The 19,742-nt window shown below is 45.3% G+C and overlaps 1 protein-coding gene across 1 annotated transcript in view; it reads left to right on the top strand.

The window, feature by feature from the left end:
* The window catches only part of zmynd19 (zinc finger, MYND-type containing 19), a 49,393-nt gene that overhangs the window by 16,237 nt on the left and 13,414 nt on the right, over positions 1–19,742 (top strand). The window contains exon 3 of the mRNA XM_030354423.1: positions 10,337–10,443. Coding sequence (XP_030210283.1) covers positions 10,337–10,443 — 107 coding nt within the window. The remainder of the gene's footprint in view (positions 1–10,336; positions 10,444–19,742) is intronic.

Below are 19,742 nucleotides of genomic sequence, written 5' to 3'. Positions count from 1 at the left end.
TTGCGGCGGTGAAATAGCCGACACACTTGGTTGCTGCGGGTCTGCTTTCCCGAACTCACCGTTGTGTTTCAGGAGCATATGTTGCCGAATAGTACTTGTAGTACTCTGGAAGCTCGATTTCACTTGGCATATTTTACATTTCACCTTATGATCTCCTATTTAAAGTATTTCAATTCTTCGCTGCTAATGCTAAAAACTAGGGATGCACCGAATATCCTTTCGGCCGAAGGAGTAAAACGGCCGAACATAATACATTTATGTTCCTCATCCTCATCGTCATCCGCTTATCCGGGGTCGGGTCGCGGGGGGAGCAGCTCAAGCAGGGGGCCCCAGACTTCCCTTTCCCGGGCCACATTGACCAGCTCTGACGGGGGGATCCCGAGGCGTTCCCAGGCCAGTGTTGAGATATAATCTCTCCGCCTAGTCCTGGGTCTTCCCCGAGTTCTCCTCCCCACTGGACGTGCCTGAAACACCTCCCAAGGAAGGCGCCCAGTGGGCATCCTTACCAGATGCCCGAACCACCTCAGCTGACTCCTTTCTAAGTAAAGGAGCAGCGGCTCTAATCCGAGTTCCTCACGGATGGCTGAGCTTCTCACCCTATCCCTAAGGGAGACGCCAGCCACCCTTCTGAGAAAACTCATCTCGGCCGCTTGTACCCGCGATCTCGTCCTTTCGGTCATCACCCAGCCCTCATGACCATAGGTGAGGATAGGAACGAAGATCGACCGGTAGATCGAGAGCTTTGCCTTGCGGCTCAGCTCTCTTTTCGTTACAACGGTGCGGTAAAGCGAACGCAATACCGCCCCTGCTGCTCCGATTCTCCGGCCAATCTCACGCTCCATAGTACCCTCACTCGCGAACAAGACCCCGAGGTACTTGAACTCCTTCACTTGGGCTAAGGACTCATTTCCTACCCGGAGTAAGCAATCCACCGGTTTCCTGCTAAGAGTCATGGCCTCAGATTTAGCGGTGCTGATCCTCATCCCAGCCGCTTCACACTCGGCCGCCAGCCGATCCAGTGAGTGCTGAAGGTCACAGGCCGATGATCCAATGAGGACCACATCATCTGCAAAAAGCAGTGACGAGATCCTCAGACCACCGAACTGCAACCCCTCCCCACCACGACTACGCCTCGATATCCTGTCCATGTATATCACAAACAGGATTGGTGACAAGGCGCAGCCCTGGCGGAGACCAGCACCCACTGAGAACGAAACTGACTGGCTGCCGAGAACACGAACACAGCTCTCGCTTTGGGAGTACAAAGATTGGATGGCCCTGAGGATAGACCCCCTTACCCCATACTCCCGCAGCACCTCCCACAGTTTCTCCCGGGGGACCCGGTCATACGCCTTCTCCAGATCCACAAAACACATGTAGACCGGATGGGCATACTCCCAGGCCCCCTCCAGGATCCTTGCGAGAGTGAAGAGCTGGTCCGTAGTCCCACGTCCGGGGCGAAAACGGCATTGTTCCTCTTCAATCTGAGGTTCGACGATCGGCCGAACCCTCCTTTCCAGCACCTTGGAGTAGACTTTACCAGGGAGGCTGAGAAGTGTGATACCCCGGTAATTGGCACACACTCTCTGGTCCCCCTTTTTGAACAGGGGAACCACCACCCCGGTTTGCCACTCCTTTGGCACTGTACCCGACTCCCACGCGATGTTGAATAGGCGTGTCAACCATGACAGCCCCTCAACACCCAGAGCCTTTAGCATTTCTGGCTGGATCTCATCAATCCCTGGGGCTTTGCCACTGCGGAGATGTTTGACTACCTCAGTGACCTCCACCAGGGAAATTGACGACGAAACACCATCAACCTCGAGCTCTGCCTCCAACATAGAGGGCGTGTTATTCGGATTCAGGAGTTCCTCAAAGTGTTCCTTCCAACGTCCGACGACCTCCTCAGTTGAGGTCAACAGAGTCCCATCCTTACTGTACACAGCTTGAATGGTTCCCCGTTTCCCCCTCCTGAGGTGCCGGATAGTCTTCCAGAAACACTTTGGTGCCGACCGAAAGTCCTTCTCCATGGCCTCTCCGAACTTCTCCCACACCCGCTGCTTAGCCTCCGACACGGCAGCCGCTGCAGCCCTTCGAGCCTGTCGGTACCCTGCAACCGAGTCAGGAGTCCTCCAGGATATCATATCCCGGAAGGCCTCCTTCTTCAGTCGGACGGCTTCCCTGACCACCGGTGTCCACCATGGTGTCCGAGGGTTACCGCCCCTTGAGGAGCCTAAGACCCTGAGGCCACAGCTAGCCACCGCAGCTTCAGCAATGGAGGCTTTGAACACCGCCCACTCCGGCTCAATGCCCCCAACCTCCACAGGAATGCCAGAAAAGCTCCGCCGGAGGTGTGAGTTGAAGATACCTAGGACGGGGGCCTCCTCCAGACGTTCCCAGTTCACCCGCACTACTCGTTTGGGCTTACCAGGTCTATCCGGAAATTTCCCCCATTCCCTGATCCAACTCACAACCAGATGGTGGTCGGTTGACAGTTCCGCCCCTCTCTTTACCCGAGTGTCCAAAACATGCGGCCTCAGATCAGATGACACGAAATCGATCATCGATCTTCGGCCTAGGGTACTCTGGTACCAGGTACACTTATGAGAACCCTTATGTTCGAACATGGTGTTTGTTATGGATAATCCATGACTAGCACAGAAGTCCAATAACAAACGACCGCTCGGGTTTAGATCAGGGAGGCCGTTCCTCCCCACCACGCCTCTCCAGGTGTCTCCATCGTTGCCCACGTGGGCGTTGAAGTCTCCCAGCAGAACTACGGAGTCCCCTACTGGAGCCCCATACAGGGCTCCATTCACGGTCTCCAAGAAGGCTGAGTACTCTGAGCTGCTGTTTGGTGCATACGCACAAACAACAGTCAGTGTTTTCCCCCCTACAACCCTTAGGCGCAGGGAGGCGACCCTCTCGTCTACCGGGGTAAACTCCAACACCGCGGCGCTCAGCCGGGGATTTATGAGTATCCCCACATCCGCCCGGCGCCTCACGCCCTCGGCAACTCAGGAGAAGAATAGAGTCCAACCCTTATCCAGGAGTACGCTACCAGAGCTGAGACTGTGCGTGGAGGTAAGCCCCACCAGATCTAACTGATAGCGCTCCACCTCCCTCACAAGCTCCGGTTCCTTTCCCCACAGCGAGGTGACGTTCCGCGTCCCCAGAGCCAGCTTCTGCCGCCCGGGTCTGGTCCGTCGAGACCCCTGACCTTCGCTGCCACCCATGTGGCTGCGCACCCGACCCCAACGGGTCTTCCCACAGGTGGTGGGCCCATGGGATGAAGAGAGGGGGGGTTCCACGTAGTTTGTTCGGTCTAGTCTGGCCCCTCACCTGAGACCACTCTGCCATGAGAGACCCTACCAGGAGCACAAGGCTCCAGACAACACAGCTCTCAGGTTCACAGGGACACGCAAACCTCTCCACCACGATAAGATACCTTTTTTTTTAATTTTTATAAAAAAAAAAGGTTTTACACATTTATTTAAAGGTACATTGTTCTTAAATTCTTGCTATAATGTCTGCTGGAATGTTAGAAAACGTTCAGTATTAAATAAATATTTTGTATCAAAATGTACAGAAAAGCATGACAAAAAAAATGTCATTGTTTGATCTATGCAATCGTGAAAAATTAAAGGAAAATGAATGAAAAACGTATGTAAAAGCCAAATGTAAAAGCCACATTTGTTATTCGGTTTCGGCCTTCGGCCAACTGTTTCAGTATATTCGGTTTCGGCCAAGAATTTATTTCGGTGCATCCCTATTAAAAACAGATTAACAGTTCTCATCCATCCCAACAGTTTCCACATGTGCGTGCATGCGTTCAACGAGCACGGAAGCAACAGTTTCACTTGAGTTCTCCCGCTTGATAGAACGCTGCGCTTCCTCTCTGCCCGCTTGCCCCTCTATGGCACCTGAAGCAGACGCCTAAAGAGGACTCTTTTGATGTGTTATCGTGGTGGGGAGAGCACGGTTGTTCATTTCCCAATATTGCTCAGATTGCCAGATTTATCCTCGCTATCCCTGCCCAGTGCATCCAGCGCAGAAAGCGAGCGAGACTTCTCCGGTGCTGGAAATGATATTGAGGAGCAGAGGAGTCAACGAAAACCATCATCAGTGGATGATGTGCTATTTTTGCAAAGCAATCTAAAGCAACACGTCAAACCTCAGATGGTGTAACTCACCGGGGTTCTATCTAATGTGTCTAATTTTCCTTCGGGTGCGGATCGGGTGTCGGAATCAATTTATAGCGGTCGGGTGCGGAACGTAATTCACTCTACTGTCGGAACACGGGTCAGATACGATTTTAGTATTGCAAGTACGGCTTTGCAAAATAAGACCTGTGCAGGACTCTGGCACTAGGGCTGGCCCGAATTATTCAAATACTCGTTTGGAAAATCAGTATTCAGAGCTTCGTTTATTTTTTCACGTACGTTACCAGAGCGAGGGAGGCAAACTATAAGCGACACCAAGCAGAGAAGCGAGAGAGGTGGAGGAAGAATAGATATCTTGTTTCCCTTTTACTTTATAACACAACATTAGCGGGATCTCGGGAGGAAAAGTAATGCTTAGCGAAATGCTAACTTTAGCTTAGCTGTTCGTTTACGTTCGCTGTACAGCGCCGCGGCCATCAACTGTGACTGGCTTGCTGCAGAGCGTGAGCGTCTTGGGAATACCCGGTCAATATAATGGATATAATATGGACACATAAGACAATCAATATTCTGTATTTGTTAAGGATTTATTGTACAAATTCCCTGAAAAGATGCACGTTCCAGGATGAATTGAAAAGCCCCCGTAAGGGCTGAGATGGCAGAGGACAGCTGATTTGGAACAGAATATCAGCTGTTCGCTTCCACGGGGAAAAACGAAGGAACTCCAACTTACTTAGGCCTACTAATTAACGTTCAAAAGCTATTAAATCTTCAACAAAATATGCAGATACTGTCGTATGTAGGAATTATTAATGTTTTTGATTCATTATTCTGTAGGCCACAGGGGTTGACACTAACGGTTGCCCGCTTGCCCGGGGCAAGTAAAAAAATTTTTTGGGCAAGTTGAGATTTTTTCTGGTTGCCCGAACGGGCAAGTGGATTTTGGGTGGATGTTAATATAAAAGCTATTTATTCAAATGTTTTTAGAAACTGCAGAACAACCTTTTGTTCCGCAAAACCACACAAAATAGAAGTATTTGCAATTGATCAGCGCGCTGTCTTCTCTTCTCTTGGAAAGCGAGTTAACAGACACGCATCGCTTCAGTGCGAACATAGCCCCGCCTCCTGTCACTCACTCGCAGTGCGGTCTCTGGCAATGCTAAAGGTTAGCCAACACAGCTAGCATCTCAAGTGCAGCACCTCCGCGAACGGTTTAGGTAGAAGTTAAATGGAGTAGTGATGGAGGAGTGCAGTTTGGAAGTACTTTGGATTGAGGCAAATTATCAAGGAAAGTCAAGAACACGGTTTTGCGTTTCATAACTGTGCGCACAGCAATAGCGATCTTTTTCACGAAATTGGACCCTCACAAACTACTGTATATATTACATGAAAGCTGAGCCTCCACTTATTCCAACAGTCCAAACCATATCATTCTGTGACTAAAACTCGCAAATAACAACTTAAGAAGAAACGTCCCCTTTTCTTTTAACAACCAAAAATGAAGTATTACCTTTGTGATTTTTGTCCACAAAGTTGATTCTGATCGAATAAAACCACCATAAACAGATTATCCAGTATCTGGGCCAAATTTTGCAACTTAAAATGGTGTTTTCAATCAATGAATAAGGTTAGGGTTAAGGTTAGAGAAGGTTTCTTAGGAAATAGGTAAATTGCCTTCAATCAGAAAACATATTCTTCAGCGCTATCTAGTGGCCATATATTTATTTGCGAGTGCTTGGCTTGGTGCATTCGATTGCCCTGAACTTTAAATAGAGGTGTCAAGTGTCAAAATTGTAAGATATCTACCTTTATTTGCGTCTCATATAGGGGTGGGTAAAAAAATCGATACGGCAATATATCGCGATACTTTGCTGGCCGATAAAATATCGATACTTTGTTGTTAAAGGGGTAGTTCGGAATTTTGGACATAGGGCCTGATTCCGAAGTGAGCATTGGTATTCTATATCACTGGAGACAGTTTACAACACATTTCATTCAGTCCTTCTAGTTGCAGAGTTCGCTCGTGCTAGGCTAGCGCACGTCAACGGGCAATGCTAGCCTGCTATTAAAAACAGTCTTACCCACTCCACAGTACACCCGAGGTAAATCAATTATAACGACAGACTATAAATCTAAATGTCTGTTTATAGAATAATGTTTGAAATAAAACCAACCTTGCATTGCATCACATTTTGAGGGAATTGCGGGGTCTCAGCAGCAGTGTTTATATTCCTGTACGTAGGCTACGGCAGCGGCGGACTGATACCTAGGTTACCTGCCGCTGTCATTGCTACAAACGCAGAGTACAGTGAACGAAGGAATTCTACAAGCGTATTAAATTAACAAGATATGGCCACGTTTGGAGGAGTTAGCGATGCATCTGCTTTTGAAGACGATTATGAGGAATGTGTTGTATCCAACGAACCGTACATGTACGAGCCGGTGTTTTGATGTCAAAGCCAGCAGCAACAAGCCACAGTTGAGTCCTTTCTGGATCTCGCACTGGAAATTGGTGGAAATTGGTGGAAACTTTGTGGTGCCCATCTGTACCGTTTATTTCTACAATTTCTAAAAGCACACTGAACCATCATGTTGCCTTGCGTTCAATTGCGCTCCTGTCCCACGCTTCTCTGTTTACGTTCTTCTGTCGTGTTTCAGTTACAAACCTAACCAGCGCATAGTAGGATTCCGCTTCTGCTGAGAAAGTAGTCCCTCGATGATTCATGCGATGCAAGGTTAGTTTTATTTCTAACATTATTCTATCTGTAAGGATTTACGCCCTTATAGCGTCGTTGATAATGCTGGATTCAGGTGGATGCTGCACACTTTAGAGCCACGTTACAAGATACCACAACGAGGGTACATGGTGGACACAGCTGTACCCGCAATGTATGAAGAGGTGAAGAAAGCGGTTAAAACATTCCTTGGCGCTGCGCAACGAGTTGCATTGACCTGCGACGGATGGACCTCCAGAGCCACACAGTCGTATGTGACCATAACGTCCCACTACATCTCCGACGACTGGGAAATGGTTACGCATTTTTGCAAACGAGGGCAATGCATGAGAGGCACACCGGCAGTACCATCGCGGATTTGCTGAAGAGGGCCGTGGACGATTGGGGCATTCAGGATAAGGATCCAGCCATTGTCACCGACAACGCCAGAAACATGACCAGCGCAGCAGAGCTAGTCGGTATGCCGCATTTTAAATGCTTCGCGCATACACTAAATTTGTCTTCTCAGCGCGCACTGAAGTTGCCAGCAGTCAAGCGTTTGTTGGCTAGAGTGAGGCGGATTACCAACTTTTTCAGCACCTCGATCAGATTCTTTTTCTGAACAAAAACCTGAAAACAAACCAAGTGAAGTACAAGTTTTAGGTCGATCCATTTCAGAATGTTTATGTTTTTTTACTTTATTATTTATTTTGATTAGAGGAACAAAAGGGCTATTCTGCACTTTATTTTCTTATACCTTTTTACTGCATGCACATAGGTATTTTATTTTCATTTGAACTTCAGTTCAGATTTCATACTGTGAAAAACTACTGTGCACTTTATTTCAGTTTTCAGCTCAGTGTTTCAGCTGTAAGAAATAAAACAAATATTGTTTATGTTTCATTCATTGAAATAAAAAATAGCTGTTATGAATGAAATGGTTTTGACTCAATTTGTCCTCTGATCAATATAATCTGAAATACATAAACTCTTTAAATCGCAGTATCGTGACCCAAGTATCGGGATACGTATCGTATCGTGAGGTTCATGCCAATACCCACCCCTAGTCTCATAGTAAGACAGCGCTCCCAACTGATAACGACCAACTGATACTGATAATATTTCAGGTGGATATGTTATCTTCCACTTATGCTGTGTTCCATGGCTTTATTCACTTTAACCAAGTATTATCCCCATTGAATATTTCACTTGCACAACAATCTTTCTTTTGGCCCAAAGATGACATTATCGCCCTTGCATTTGTGGAGATATAATCTACTTTAATATAATTTACTTTGGGTATGTTCTTTCCTGAAAAAAAACTTTTCCCCTGATATCGAAAATGGTATAGAATATCTATCTTTTTCCAGGAATAGTGTTGAAGTTAGAAAATCCAGTATCGTGACTGACAACCCTACTAGAAACGCGATTGTGATTATTCAGTTAGAGCTACAAGAAACTTGAAAGTTAAAAAAGACATATCTTTGCTACTACCTCTGACATTTAGTTATGTACATTTGCATCAAATCATGCAGGTCTACATATAACTTGGCGATAGCTTTAATAGGTTGCAACTGTGGACTGAAATCACTTCATGGCACGATGTGACCGCTCGATAAATAAGTAAACAAAGAGAAGATGACAATGTCATCCATGCTACAATGACTTCCATTAGCAGTATCTCGGCTTTAGTTTTAAATGTTTCCATCCCTCGGATGTAGACATCAAAATAAATTGCTGCTCAGTAGGGCTGTAACGATACGCGTATCAAACCGAAAATCGCGATACTCAAAGCCACGAACCTGTCTCGCGGTGTGAGAAGGCAGAAGCGCGATACGCCCTTTCTAACTCTGCGGTCAAATTGTCCGATTGAAATTTGCTAATAATTTGTCTAAATAATAGTTTGCTGACAGCGCCCCCTCCTATCGATGCCGTAAGTATGCGACTGCAATCCTCCGTGGCTACGGAGGATCGCATTTCTCCACAGCCGTCGAAGTGCTCATATGCGATATGAACGACATTTATCCAGAGGGGGCCTGTGTGATCCTGTCTCTAGTGTTTTGTGTGATTTGACTGGCAGTTTGTCTGCTTATAGGTCAGAATGAAGCGGCCACCGATTATTGACAGGATGGGTACTTTATTCTACCGGACTCGTTTGCTTCTTTACTAGACACACGCGCTACCGCTCGCTCTCCTTGCTCGTCCACTCACTCGCTGACGTCACTCCCACACGCATACGCACATTGCCATTCTGGCGCACACACATATGCTACTCGTAACGCCTCGTTATTGCGACGTACATGACATTCAGGTTTTTCTCAATCTATTGAAAGTTAGGCTATTAAACATGTTGCATTCTATGCGGCCTGATTATGTCATTATTTAAGCTACATAGCCTAATAAGAAGTGCTAATAAGGATATTTGACTAAACCAACCAAACAGTTGAAAAAAGCATCCTCCCACACGTTATTTCTTTATTAATTTAGCTATACTTTAATAGTATTCTTTCTGTTCAAATCTGTTCAGTGTTCCAAATTATTTGTTATTAAATGTTACATTAAGTTAATTGGTATATAAGTGTTGTTTAAATAAAATGCTATTTAAATTTCAAAAAATCGTGGGATGTATCGAACCGTGGGTCAAAAATCGTGATACAAACCGAATCGTGAGTTTGTGTATCGTTACAGCCCTACTGCTCAGAGATTTACACCCCGTAGCGTTAAACTCGGTTTCCGGATAGCCCCTCTGTTTCTGATGCAATTATCAAAATCAACGGACTTCTAGAAAGCGCTCCCCATGTCAGCACATCAAACGCACTGTCGCAAAATATAGGTCTTATTTCAGTAAAGATGATAAAATGACATTACTAGGTTGATGATCATATAAGACATATAACAACGTTTACGGGGAACGCAAGCAACTCTTTCCAGCTCCTGCAACAGTCATGCTGTCGAGGGCAGGTGTTTGCAGCACACAAAGATGCAGATGCCAGAAAGATGCCAAAGTGCCTGCAAAAAAGCAGGTTACCTTGGAAGCAGCTGTCATTCCTTATGACAAGATAGGGCCCTGGCAGTTCATCACAAATGTGGATATATAACATCATAAAAATATGATCCCTATTTATACTGTAAAAAATAGGGGTTCATTAAGATGCTGCAAACATATATTAATATAATATACCAAAACGGCGTCAATAGGCAAAGTCACCGTAGTTTGAGAGGGCTTGCCTTTGAGTGTACAGGAATTGGTCGGCCAGCAGCATCATTGCCGTGAGGAAAAAGGGACCCCACCCATTAAATCTGTGTGAAGGAAGGTGATGGACTTATATTATGTGAGGTTGCAATGGCTTTCAAGGAATGTCATTTTCTGAAGCTTGGTTCTGAATAATATCCCTTAATAACAGCCTTAGAAGTCAATTACGTATTCTAATGGCATGATTTTCATCCACTGACTCCTAGGCACGCATGGAGGTAGATGCAGACGGCAATGGAGCCAAGATCTTTGCCTATGCTTTCGACATCGGTAAAGGGCGCTGGGCAGGAAGACCCCTGCACGAGCTGCTCTGGTGAGTGAGGCTTCCGATTGGTTGTCCATCTGCTCTGTTGAGTAAGCATTCCTATTAGTTGTCCAAGTGCTCTGATGAAGGAGAAGCCCTCCTATTGGTTGTCTAAGGGCTCTGATGAAGTGGAAGACCTATTGGTTGTCCAAGTGCTCTGATTAAGTGGTAGCCCCATGGAAGTACTTCTCCTGTAATTGATCTCGCTTAAGTATCCCAGAGTAGGGCTCTCAATTTTGAGTAATGAACTTTGAACGGATATCGAATATCAAGCAATGAATTTGAATATCTAAAAGAAAAACACTAATGGAGATTCAATCATATTTATTACGTGACGAGAGGAGACATAAACAGGACTTAGGCCATATCCTTTCTGAAAAAAATCATTGCTTGAAACGGGTTATCAATGTGATCAGGGCTCTACACTAACTTTTTTTTTTTCAGGAGCACTCGTGCCCCTAAATTAAAAAATGTAGGAGCACAGGAAAAAAAATGGGGGCACAATCAGTTTTTGTTTAGAACATTTATTAGCGTGCAGAAATTGCACACACCAACAGCACCAACTACTAAAGCAAAATTAAGACAAATAAATAGACAAGATTACATTTAGGCTACACAAAACGGCACCAATTTCGGTTTCCACGTACCAGGGTTATTGGGCTGGGTGCGATTTATATAGAAATCGGGACACCAAGAATGCCTAGTGGACTCGATGTGTTTCACCACAGCATCGCGTTTCAGATTAGGGTTCCCCGTTATAAACAGAGAGGAGCCCGCCATTGCCGATGGGGCTTCCTTACAAAATGTACAGAACATTTTCATGTTCTTAGCATCATAAACTAGCCATCCGAAATACTTCAACCCAGTCGGGGTTCAATTTGTAGACTTTATCGACTACAGTAACATTATTAACTTTCTCCACGCAGTCTATTCATAATATTGTAATGACCACGGAAGAGGCAGTGAATGAAGTATTGAATAGACAGCGATTTAGATAGGCCTACCTAATAAACTGTTTAACAAACAAGACTGGTAACCATAGCAACGTAGTTAAACAAACCCGCTAAACCCTCCCGTAGCTCTCCCCGCGATACGGCCATCCGGAGGTGCTCGGAGCTTTTGGCCGTGATATTATATATACAATTATATACTATTCTATATAGAGCTCAGGGAGTCGCAAACGGCAACAATCACTTTCTCCTCCATGCAGCGGTTCACCCCGGACTGCACTGCAGGGAACGGTTGGCCGGTTGAAAACTGATTGGCTGTTAAGTTACGCACGTCACTCAGTGGCCACGCTGTTGGACGCTGATTGGCTGTCATCACGCGAATGTCGCGGCAAAGTTTAAAAATATCAACTCGAGCAAAAGTGGCGTGCTGCAAATCCACCTGAAATCCACGTGAACGCGCTCGCCCGTGCGGGCAAAAGTGTCGCGCGGCAAATGGAATCGGTGCCTTTTTTCCCCTTCGCGTTTGGTGTGAACGCACAGTATAGTGCGCTGTGGCGAAGTCACTCGCACACGTGCTCCCGTTTTCTTTTTCTGGGTCGCACGCCAAAATATTGCGAGTGAAATGGGCGCACTGTAGAGCCCTGAACGTGATCAATATCAAGTGCCAGTGCCACTGCATATCAAAAATTAGGCTATGCAATGAAAGAAAGAAATGTGGAATCAGAACTGCACAGCGCAAACAATGACGTGACAACTTAAACAGGACACAGCAGCAGGAGTAAAGGCGCGTTTATGGTCCTGGTGATAATGAGACCCCTCGTCAGTGATGACGCTTGCGCATGTTCCCGACTGCGACCATTCATGTGCACTGCGTTGGGATTCTAAAAGTTCTTCACAGCAGGTTTTATTTTGGGGAAAAGAAGTTCATTTTCCGCCATGTTCATTGGTGAAGTATATTAAACCATACGTCACCAACTGGGCAACCTCTGTTATCAAAATCTGGCCCCAGTTGCCAAACGGAAGTAGTATCATAAGAGCGTCATGAGGTGTCGTTCACGAAAACAAAAAAATGATAAGCACTAGATCCTTATTTTCAAACCTGCCTACAGGGGTTGGGACTAGGGTTGGGTATCGTTTTGGATTTATCCGATTCCGGTGCCTACTCTGTACTTTTTAAACAGTTCCGGACCTAAAACAGTTCTCAAACCGGTACTTAAAAAAACGAAACCGCACACAATTGAATACATGCACGACTTGTTATGAGTTTCACATTTAGCAGAAAGTCAGCAGACACTGAGTTGAATGGCTACGGTGTTTGCTAGCCTACTTGATATGCAAGATTTATGGTTGCCATTAAATTACTCAACTTACCAGAAGAGGAAAGGCTGCTGTGAGTGCTTTGACTGATATCATTTTTTTTAAATAAAAATAATTACAACTAATTAGGGATGCACCGAATTTTCGGCCGAAAATGGCCCAAAATTGCATTTTGCAGTTTTCGGCCGAAATACTTTCATCTCCGAAACAACACGGCCGAAACAGAAATTTGTGATTTCACAAACAAAAAGCGCGGCCAGCACTTGCTCGTCTGGATAAGCGCCAATATGTCTGCAGTGTGGATGTTTTTCAATGTTTATGAGAAAGACCAACATATAGTGATTTGCATAAATTGCAATGCCTTGATTTTAATGAAGTTAGTACAGTCATAGCCATAAATGCAATGGTACTAGGGTTGCCGCGGTGTGGACACTGAGTATAAATGGTATAAACTTTGAAACTAGGTCAACCGCCATCTTCTCCGTCAACTCTCCTCTCGCACTCGGTGACAGCGTCTGGCAGCGCGCCAATTCTCGGTGACGGCGTCTTATAATGTTTTATATAATAGTATAATATAATTTTATATATAATATCACGGCCAAAAGCTCTGTGCGCCTCCGGATGGCCGTAGCGCCAGCTCTCGTAGAGATTGGGCTTCGCGGGGTTTGTTTACCGGCGTTGCTATGGTTACCGGTCTTGTGTGTTCCAACGCTTTATTAGGTCGCCTATCTATTTGGTTTGTATTTTTATTTTTTTTATGAAAAAACTAGGGCTATAATGATACACCAACTCACGATTCGGTTTGTATCCCGATTTTTGACCCACGGTTCGATATATCCCACGATTTTTATTATGTAAAAAATCGTAACAATTATCTTAATGTAACATTTAATAACAAATAATTTGGAACACTGAACAGATTTGAACAGAAAGAATACTATTAAAGTATAGCTAAATTAATAAATAAATAACCAAAGATTGTAGTTGGAGGATGCTTGCAGGTATGCAAAAACCCTCAACTAGTTTGGTGGTTTAGTCAAATATCCTATTGGCGCTTCTTATTAGGCTATAGGGATGGGAATCGAGAACCGGTTCTTGTACAGAACCGGTGCCGAGTCAACCAATTCCTTGGAATCATTAGCAAGCCTGCTTAGCGATTCCGCTTATCGGTTCCGGTCGCGGCAAATGCGTCATGACGTCACACACACGCTGCTTTGTTTTGGTTCAGAACGCAGCAAACATAGCGCCGCCGAGGAAGAAGCCATTGTGCGTTCACATCAAACGCGACGGGGCGACAAGATCCCATACAAAGTGAACATAGAGACGTGTATCGGGTGAATTTTTGCTGTGATGATAGCCAATCAGCGTTCAACAGCGTGACAACTGAGTGACATGCGTAAAGTAACAGCCAATCAGCGTTCAACCGTCAAACTCAGTTCAGTACAGTCCGGGCTGAACTGCAGCATGGAGGAGAAAGTGATTTTTGCCGTTTGCGACTCCCGGAGCTCTATATATAATAGTATAAAATAGAATATAATTGTATAGATAATAGCACGGCCAACAGCTCTGTGCGCCTCCGGATGGCCGTAGAGTGGGGAGCTCTCATATGCCGCTTTCACACCAAAAAGAACCGAGAGCCAGTTCCGGGCTGGTGCTAGGGCCAGTTCCAAACTGGTTCCAGCCTTACCCCAGTTAAGAACCGGTTGGTTTCACACCAGCCAGAGCCAGCCATGGAGCCGGCGTGAGCAACGTCATGACGTCACTGCAAACGTCTCCGCTAGTGAGCTTGGACAGAAGCATACGGCCGACATCTTTCTTTATTCTGGGTGGAAATAGTAACATAGTTACGCCATTAAATACGTTTATGGAAACATTTTTAGCGAGAAATGTGCCTTTTACTTTCATAATGTTCGCTCGGTGAATGTGAAGGATGTTTGGTTTGATAGTTATGACGAAGAGGGAACGCTCCGTTCACTTGCATGGACATGGACTCATCTGGCTGCGTTGACGCGTTGAACCACCACACAATGATCAAGCGTCAGGCGCGCAGAAGAACCCTCGCGCCAGTTTCAAACACAACAACAACAATTTCGTCTTCGATTCAATCCGTGTATGGTTCGTTCTTTGAATATTCCGATTTAAAACAAAATCAGAAAAAACAAAAAAGAACCATACACGGATATGGGCTGTCAAAATTGCTCAAAAATGACATTCGAATGTTCGTTTGGAAAAAAATCACGAATTCGAACTATTCGAATATCTGGTTGCCTATTTTACGCAGTTGCCGTCAATATGTCAATAATGCGACAAAACCATGGTTCAAATTAGTGGGATATATATATATATCCTATAAACAGCCCAGTAACGTGGAGGCCTAATCATGAAAAGCCACATCTTTGTATCGCTTGCATTTCACCACCACACCTGCAAGCGCGCAAACTATAGTAATCTGAAGAAGACGCCCGCTTCTGAATGTTACAAAGTATGCTAGTGGTAACGTTCCTTGCTTTGCTTACCATTTATCGAGAAGGCCTATTAAAATCGATAAAGAAAAAAATGCATGTCGCCTACGTCTTTCACCATGCCAGCGAAAGGGCCAGCACTACGCACCGTTCGGATTCATGAAAAAAAAGCTGTCTCGGACTTTGCCGAGAACATTGCGTTATAGCAGCTTTCACCAGCCAGACTACTAGCTCCCTGAGCTCTACTACGGATGCTTATTGAATGGCATAGCCGAGCTGGAATACCTATATCCAAGTACGGAAACCCCGAGGGGATAAAATACATTCGCTCTTCACAATACTAGTCTGTTACACTTGTACCGCGGGAGTGTTTTTTCACATTCGAATATTATGAGGGACATCGCGAACAGACAGAGGCTCATTCACAAAGCAGATAGAGGCGCTTGTACCGCGGGAGTGTTTTTTCACATTCGAATATTAACTTTCACGTTCGAATTCACGTTTTTGGATACATTTCGAACGAATATTCGAACTTCGAATATTCGTTGACAGCCCTAACACGGATTCACGTCCATTGTTTACTTCGGTGTTTTAAAAAATGCCGGTCTTCGTTGGTCTTCCTGTTTATGAAGGTACGGATAACTCCGCCCCTGGCGTAAAAGCGGTTCTAGTTCTAGCCCAGCTCTAAAGCGGGGCCAGAGTTGAACCGGTTTTTAGGGGCCGGAGCCGGTTCTTTGGCGGTGTGAAACCAAAGCCCTGGCCCTAGCTCCGAACTGGCCCGGAACCGGCCCCGATTTTGCGGCGGTGTGAAAGGGGCAATAGAGATTGGGCTTCTCGGGGTTTGTTTACCGGTGTTGCTATGGTTTCCGGTCTTGTGTGTTCCAACGGTTTATTAGGTAGCTCTGTCTAATCAATACTTCATTTTGTTTAGGGTTAGGGAGCGTGAGAATCGGAGCAGCGGGGGCGGTATTGCATTTGCTTTACCGCACCGTTGTTACGAAAAGAGAGCTGAGCCGCAAGGCAAAGCTCTCGATCTACCGGTCGATCTTCGTTCCTATCCTCACCTATGGTCATGAGGGTTGGGTGATGACCGAAAGGACGAGATCGCGGATACTAGCGGCCGAGATGAGTTTTCTCAGAGGGGTGGCTGGCGTCTCCCTTAAGGATAGGGTGAGAAGCTCAGCCATCCGTGAGGAACTCGGATTAGAGCCGCTGCTCCTTTACTTAGAAAGAAGTCAGCTGAGGTGGTTCGGGCATCTGGTAAGGATGCCCACTGGGCGCCTCCCTTGGGAGGTGTTTCAGGCACGTCCAGTGGGGAGGAGACCTCGGGGAAGACCCAGGTCTACGTGGAGAGTTTATATCTCAATACTGGCCTGGGAACGCCTCGGGAACCCCCGTCAGAGCTGGTCAATGTGGCCCGGGAAAGGGAAGTCTGGGGCCCCATGCTTGAGCTGCTCCCCCCGCAACCCAACCCCGGATAAGGTTGAGATGAGATACTCGTTGAAAGCAGGCAGGCACGCAGCTATGCTGCACGGTTTGCACTTGCGTGCATGGCGCAACATTAGGTTACTGCCAAAGTCATATTAAGTATATAACCTTGTTTTAAACCGCTCGGTACCGCGCCGTATTAGTTCGCAAGTTTTGAAAAGAATATAAAGTATTTGAAGCGAATAAGCAACTCTGTTTTTAGTTTGTTTATTTGGTTTTGAACAGATAGTTTTTGATGCATGCATCGGCTTTGAGTTTGTTTAATTGTTTGTTACTTGTTACTTTCATGGACCTATAAACAATATCATAGTCGTACCATGCCTGTTCAGCGCAACATTGAAAAGGGTCCCGTCTGAAACAGTGTTGCGCGGAGCTGCATTCCAAACGTTGTGTAATACAACGGTATGGCGGAATATAAAAAAAAAAAATCATAACCTAACAGTGATGTTGATAGGTTTTCAATGTAGTGAGTCCCCGGGACCCACAGGTGGCGAGTTGGGTGGGTCCCTGAGAAATTCAATGGGTCCCGACTCCCCAGTTTAAAAAATGTGTTTCTTTTTTATTATTATTCTATTTCTTAAATTAAATTAGTGTTAAACTCCTTGATGGTGGTATGATATGGTTAGAGCTGGAGTACTCAACCGTTCATGTCTAACACTAGAAACGCCGGGCCATTTTTACTTACTCCGAGCGCCACAAGAGGGGTCAAATGACCCCTAAGTCATTTTAATGAGAGGCTGTGCATTTGCACATAATGATCACTAGGAGGCGCCAATGAGCTATTACCGCGCGAGCGCCACATTTGTGTGTGTGTGTGTGTGTCACAAGCCTAGTCCTCACGATTTTGTCATAAATGTACATATATTCAATCAGAAGGATTGCAAAAAAATCCTGTTTGATTTGCTCATTCGACACGAATCAGCACAGCATCGAGCAGTGGAAACGTGGGTTTATTTACTATGAAGTTCGTATTTTTAATTGTTGAAATGAAATCAGCGGTGACAAGCTAGTTGTTTTGGTAGCGGCTAAATTAGCATGTCGCGATACTTTGTACAGGGGATCACGTCTGCGCCGAGTAGATGCGCAGAGGGTTGAAACAGCGCTTGTCCGATCTGCTCACAAGAAGGTTTCTTTGGCCAGTTACTGTGATTAAACACGAGTTGTTTAATGTTCACAATGTATCGTTTTTCATGGGGAAAATGAGATGCGTCCCCGGGACGCATGGATAGTGAGTTTAGTGCGTCCTTTCAGATTTTAATGCGTCAGGGACGCAGGACGCGTACCTAGCAACATCACTGGCCTAACAAAAATACACACCATTATTCTGTGTGAACCGGTATACTGCCCAGCACTAACGCAAGTTGTTGATGCAACACCATGGGGGCGGGGCAGGGGGCGTTAAAAAAAAGTCAGGCACTGTTATGAGGGACAGAAATGTGCGTTCTTATTCGATCTCGTTACAACCGTAAGCGGTTGTAACGAGATCGAATAAGTACGCACAATTCGGTGTGCACATTTTTGGAAGATAACATTTCCACCTGAAATAGCTATCAGTTGGTAGACCTGTAGTACTATGAGACACAAACAGGTAGATATTTTGAGAACCCATTATACAATTTGGAAACTTCACCCCTCTATTGAAAGTTCAGGACAATTATAATTGACTGACACCAAACCAAACACTTGCAAATACACATATGGCCACTAGATGGTGCTAAAGGACATGTGTTCTGATTGAACGGAATTTATCTATTTTACTCAGAAACCTTCTGTCATTGATTGTAAACACCATGTTTAAGCTACGGCCGCACCAAACATGTTACGCGCGTAAGAGGCATCGAAAGTCAGCATTTTTTTCTATAGGGAACCCTTGGTTAAGGCGTGTAGATGTGTTACACGAGCTAAAGCAGCGTGTTAGCGCCCAACTCACCTACGTGCGGAGTTCAACATTTTAAACTTTTTACGCTCCTGCGCGTGACGCTTAGCCGCGATAGCCGATCAGCGTTGAGCTTGACCCGAGGTCACTGGCAGAGTGACTGAGGAAGCACAGAAGCAGAAAGAACATGGACGACCAAGTCATCGTTTCAGTGCGTTTCCTACATTCCTCGGACTCCCACAACAAAAACAGCGCAGCAATGGTGGTGATCTCGGCAATGTTTGTGGAGCAAAAGATAGAGGGGGAAAAATAAGTTCTATATTTTTAATTCGGTGACAGCCAATCATGAATTAATAAGTTTAAGAATAGAACTCTGTGTATATTCTGCTAAAGAGAAGCCCAGGTCCTGTTCCAATTTTGTCCATAGGGGCGTGTCTTAGATCCAACATCCTGCCATACAAGGTAGAGATGATTCTCTTTTGGGATGGGTTTAAGAAAATATCCATAAGGGTTGTGTCTTCTGGTATTGAATAGCTGGATATTTTGATACAATATTTATTTTGGATCAAACTAGGGCTTTGACTCCAAACTTCGTAATTTGAATATAATTAGAATATCAAAAAATAAATCAAAATTCGAACGAATATTAGGCAGCCCTTAATATTCGAACCTGTTATGGGCAGGCCAAGAGGGAGAGACGTCGGAGAACCCGACCCAGTGTATTCATAATATTGTAATGACCACGGAAGAGGCAGTGAATGAAGTATTGATTAGACAGCGATTTATTAGAAACCCAATAAACCGTTGGAACAAGCATGACCGGTAACCATAGCAACGCCGGTAAACAAACCTCGCAAAACCCAATCCAGGGCTAAATCCGAATACTCATATTTATAGGATGCATTTTGTAGTACGCCACAAATATACCGCGTCCGAATGCTCAGTACGCATTGTGTAGTACGGAAAACGTTAAAGAATGCGTACTACCGCCACAGTATACAACGGTAGGTCACTACGCTATCCCACAATGCAACAGAAGTTTGGTAACGAACGAAGAAGAGATGGCTGACCAGACACTACCAACAGCGGCTTAGAAAGACGTTGTAGAAAGCGGCGGAAAAAAGAGACATTAAAAAGAGTAAAAAAGTAAAGTAAGTAATTAAGTAAAAAGAGACATTTTTAATTTAATAGCAACGATGACAAGACGGAAAACGG

The sequence above is a fragment of the Gadus morhua genome, chromosome 4 (assembly GCF_902167405.1).
Source record: "Gadus morhua chromosome 4, gadMor3.0, whole genome shotgun sequence".
In the NCBI taxonomy this organism is placed as follows: domain Eukaryota; kingdom Metazoa; phylum Chordata; class Actinopteri; order Gadiformes; family Gadidae; genus Gadus; species Gadus morhua.
This window is presented reverse-complemented; position numbering and strand designations above follow the sequence as displayed.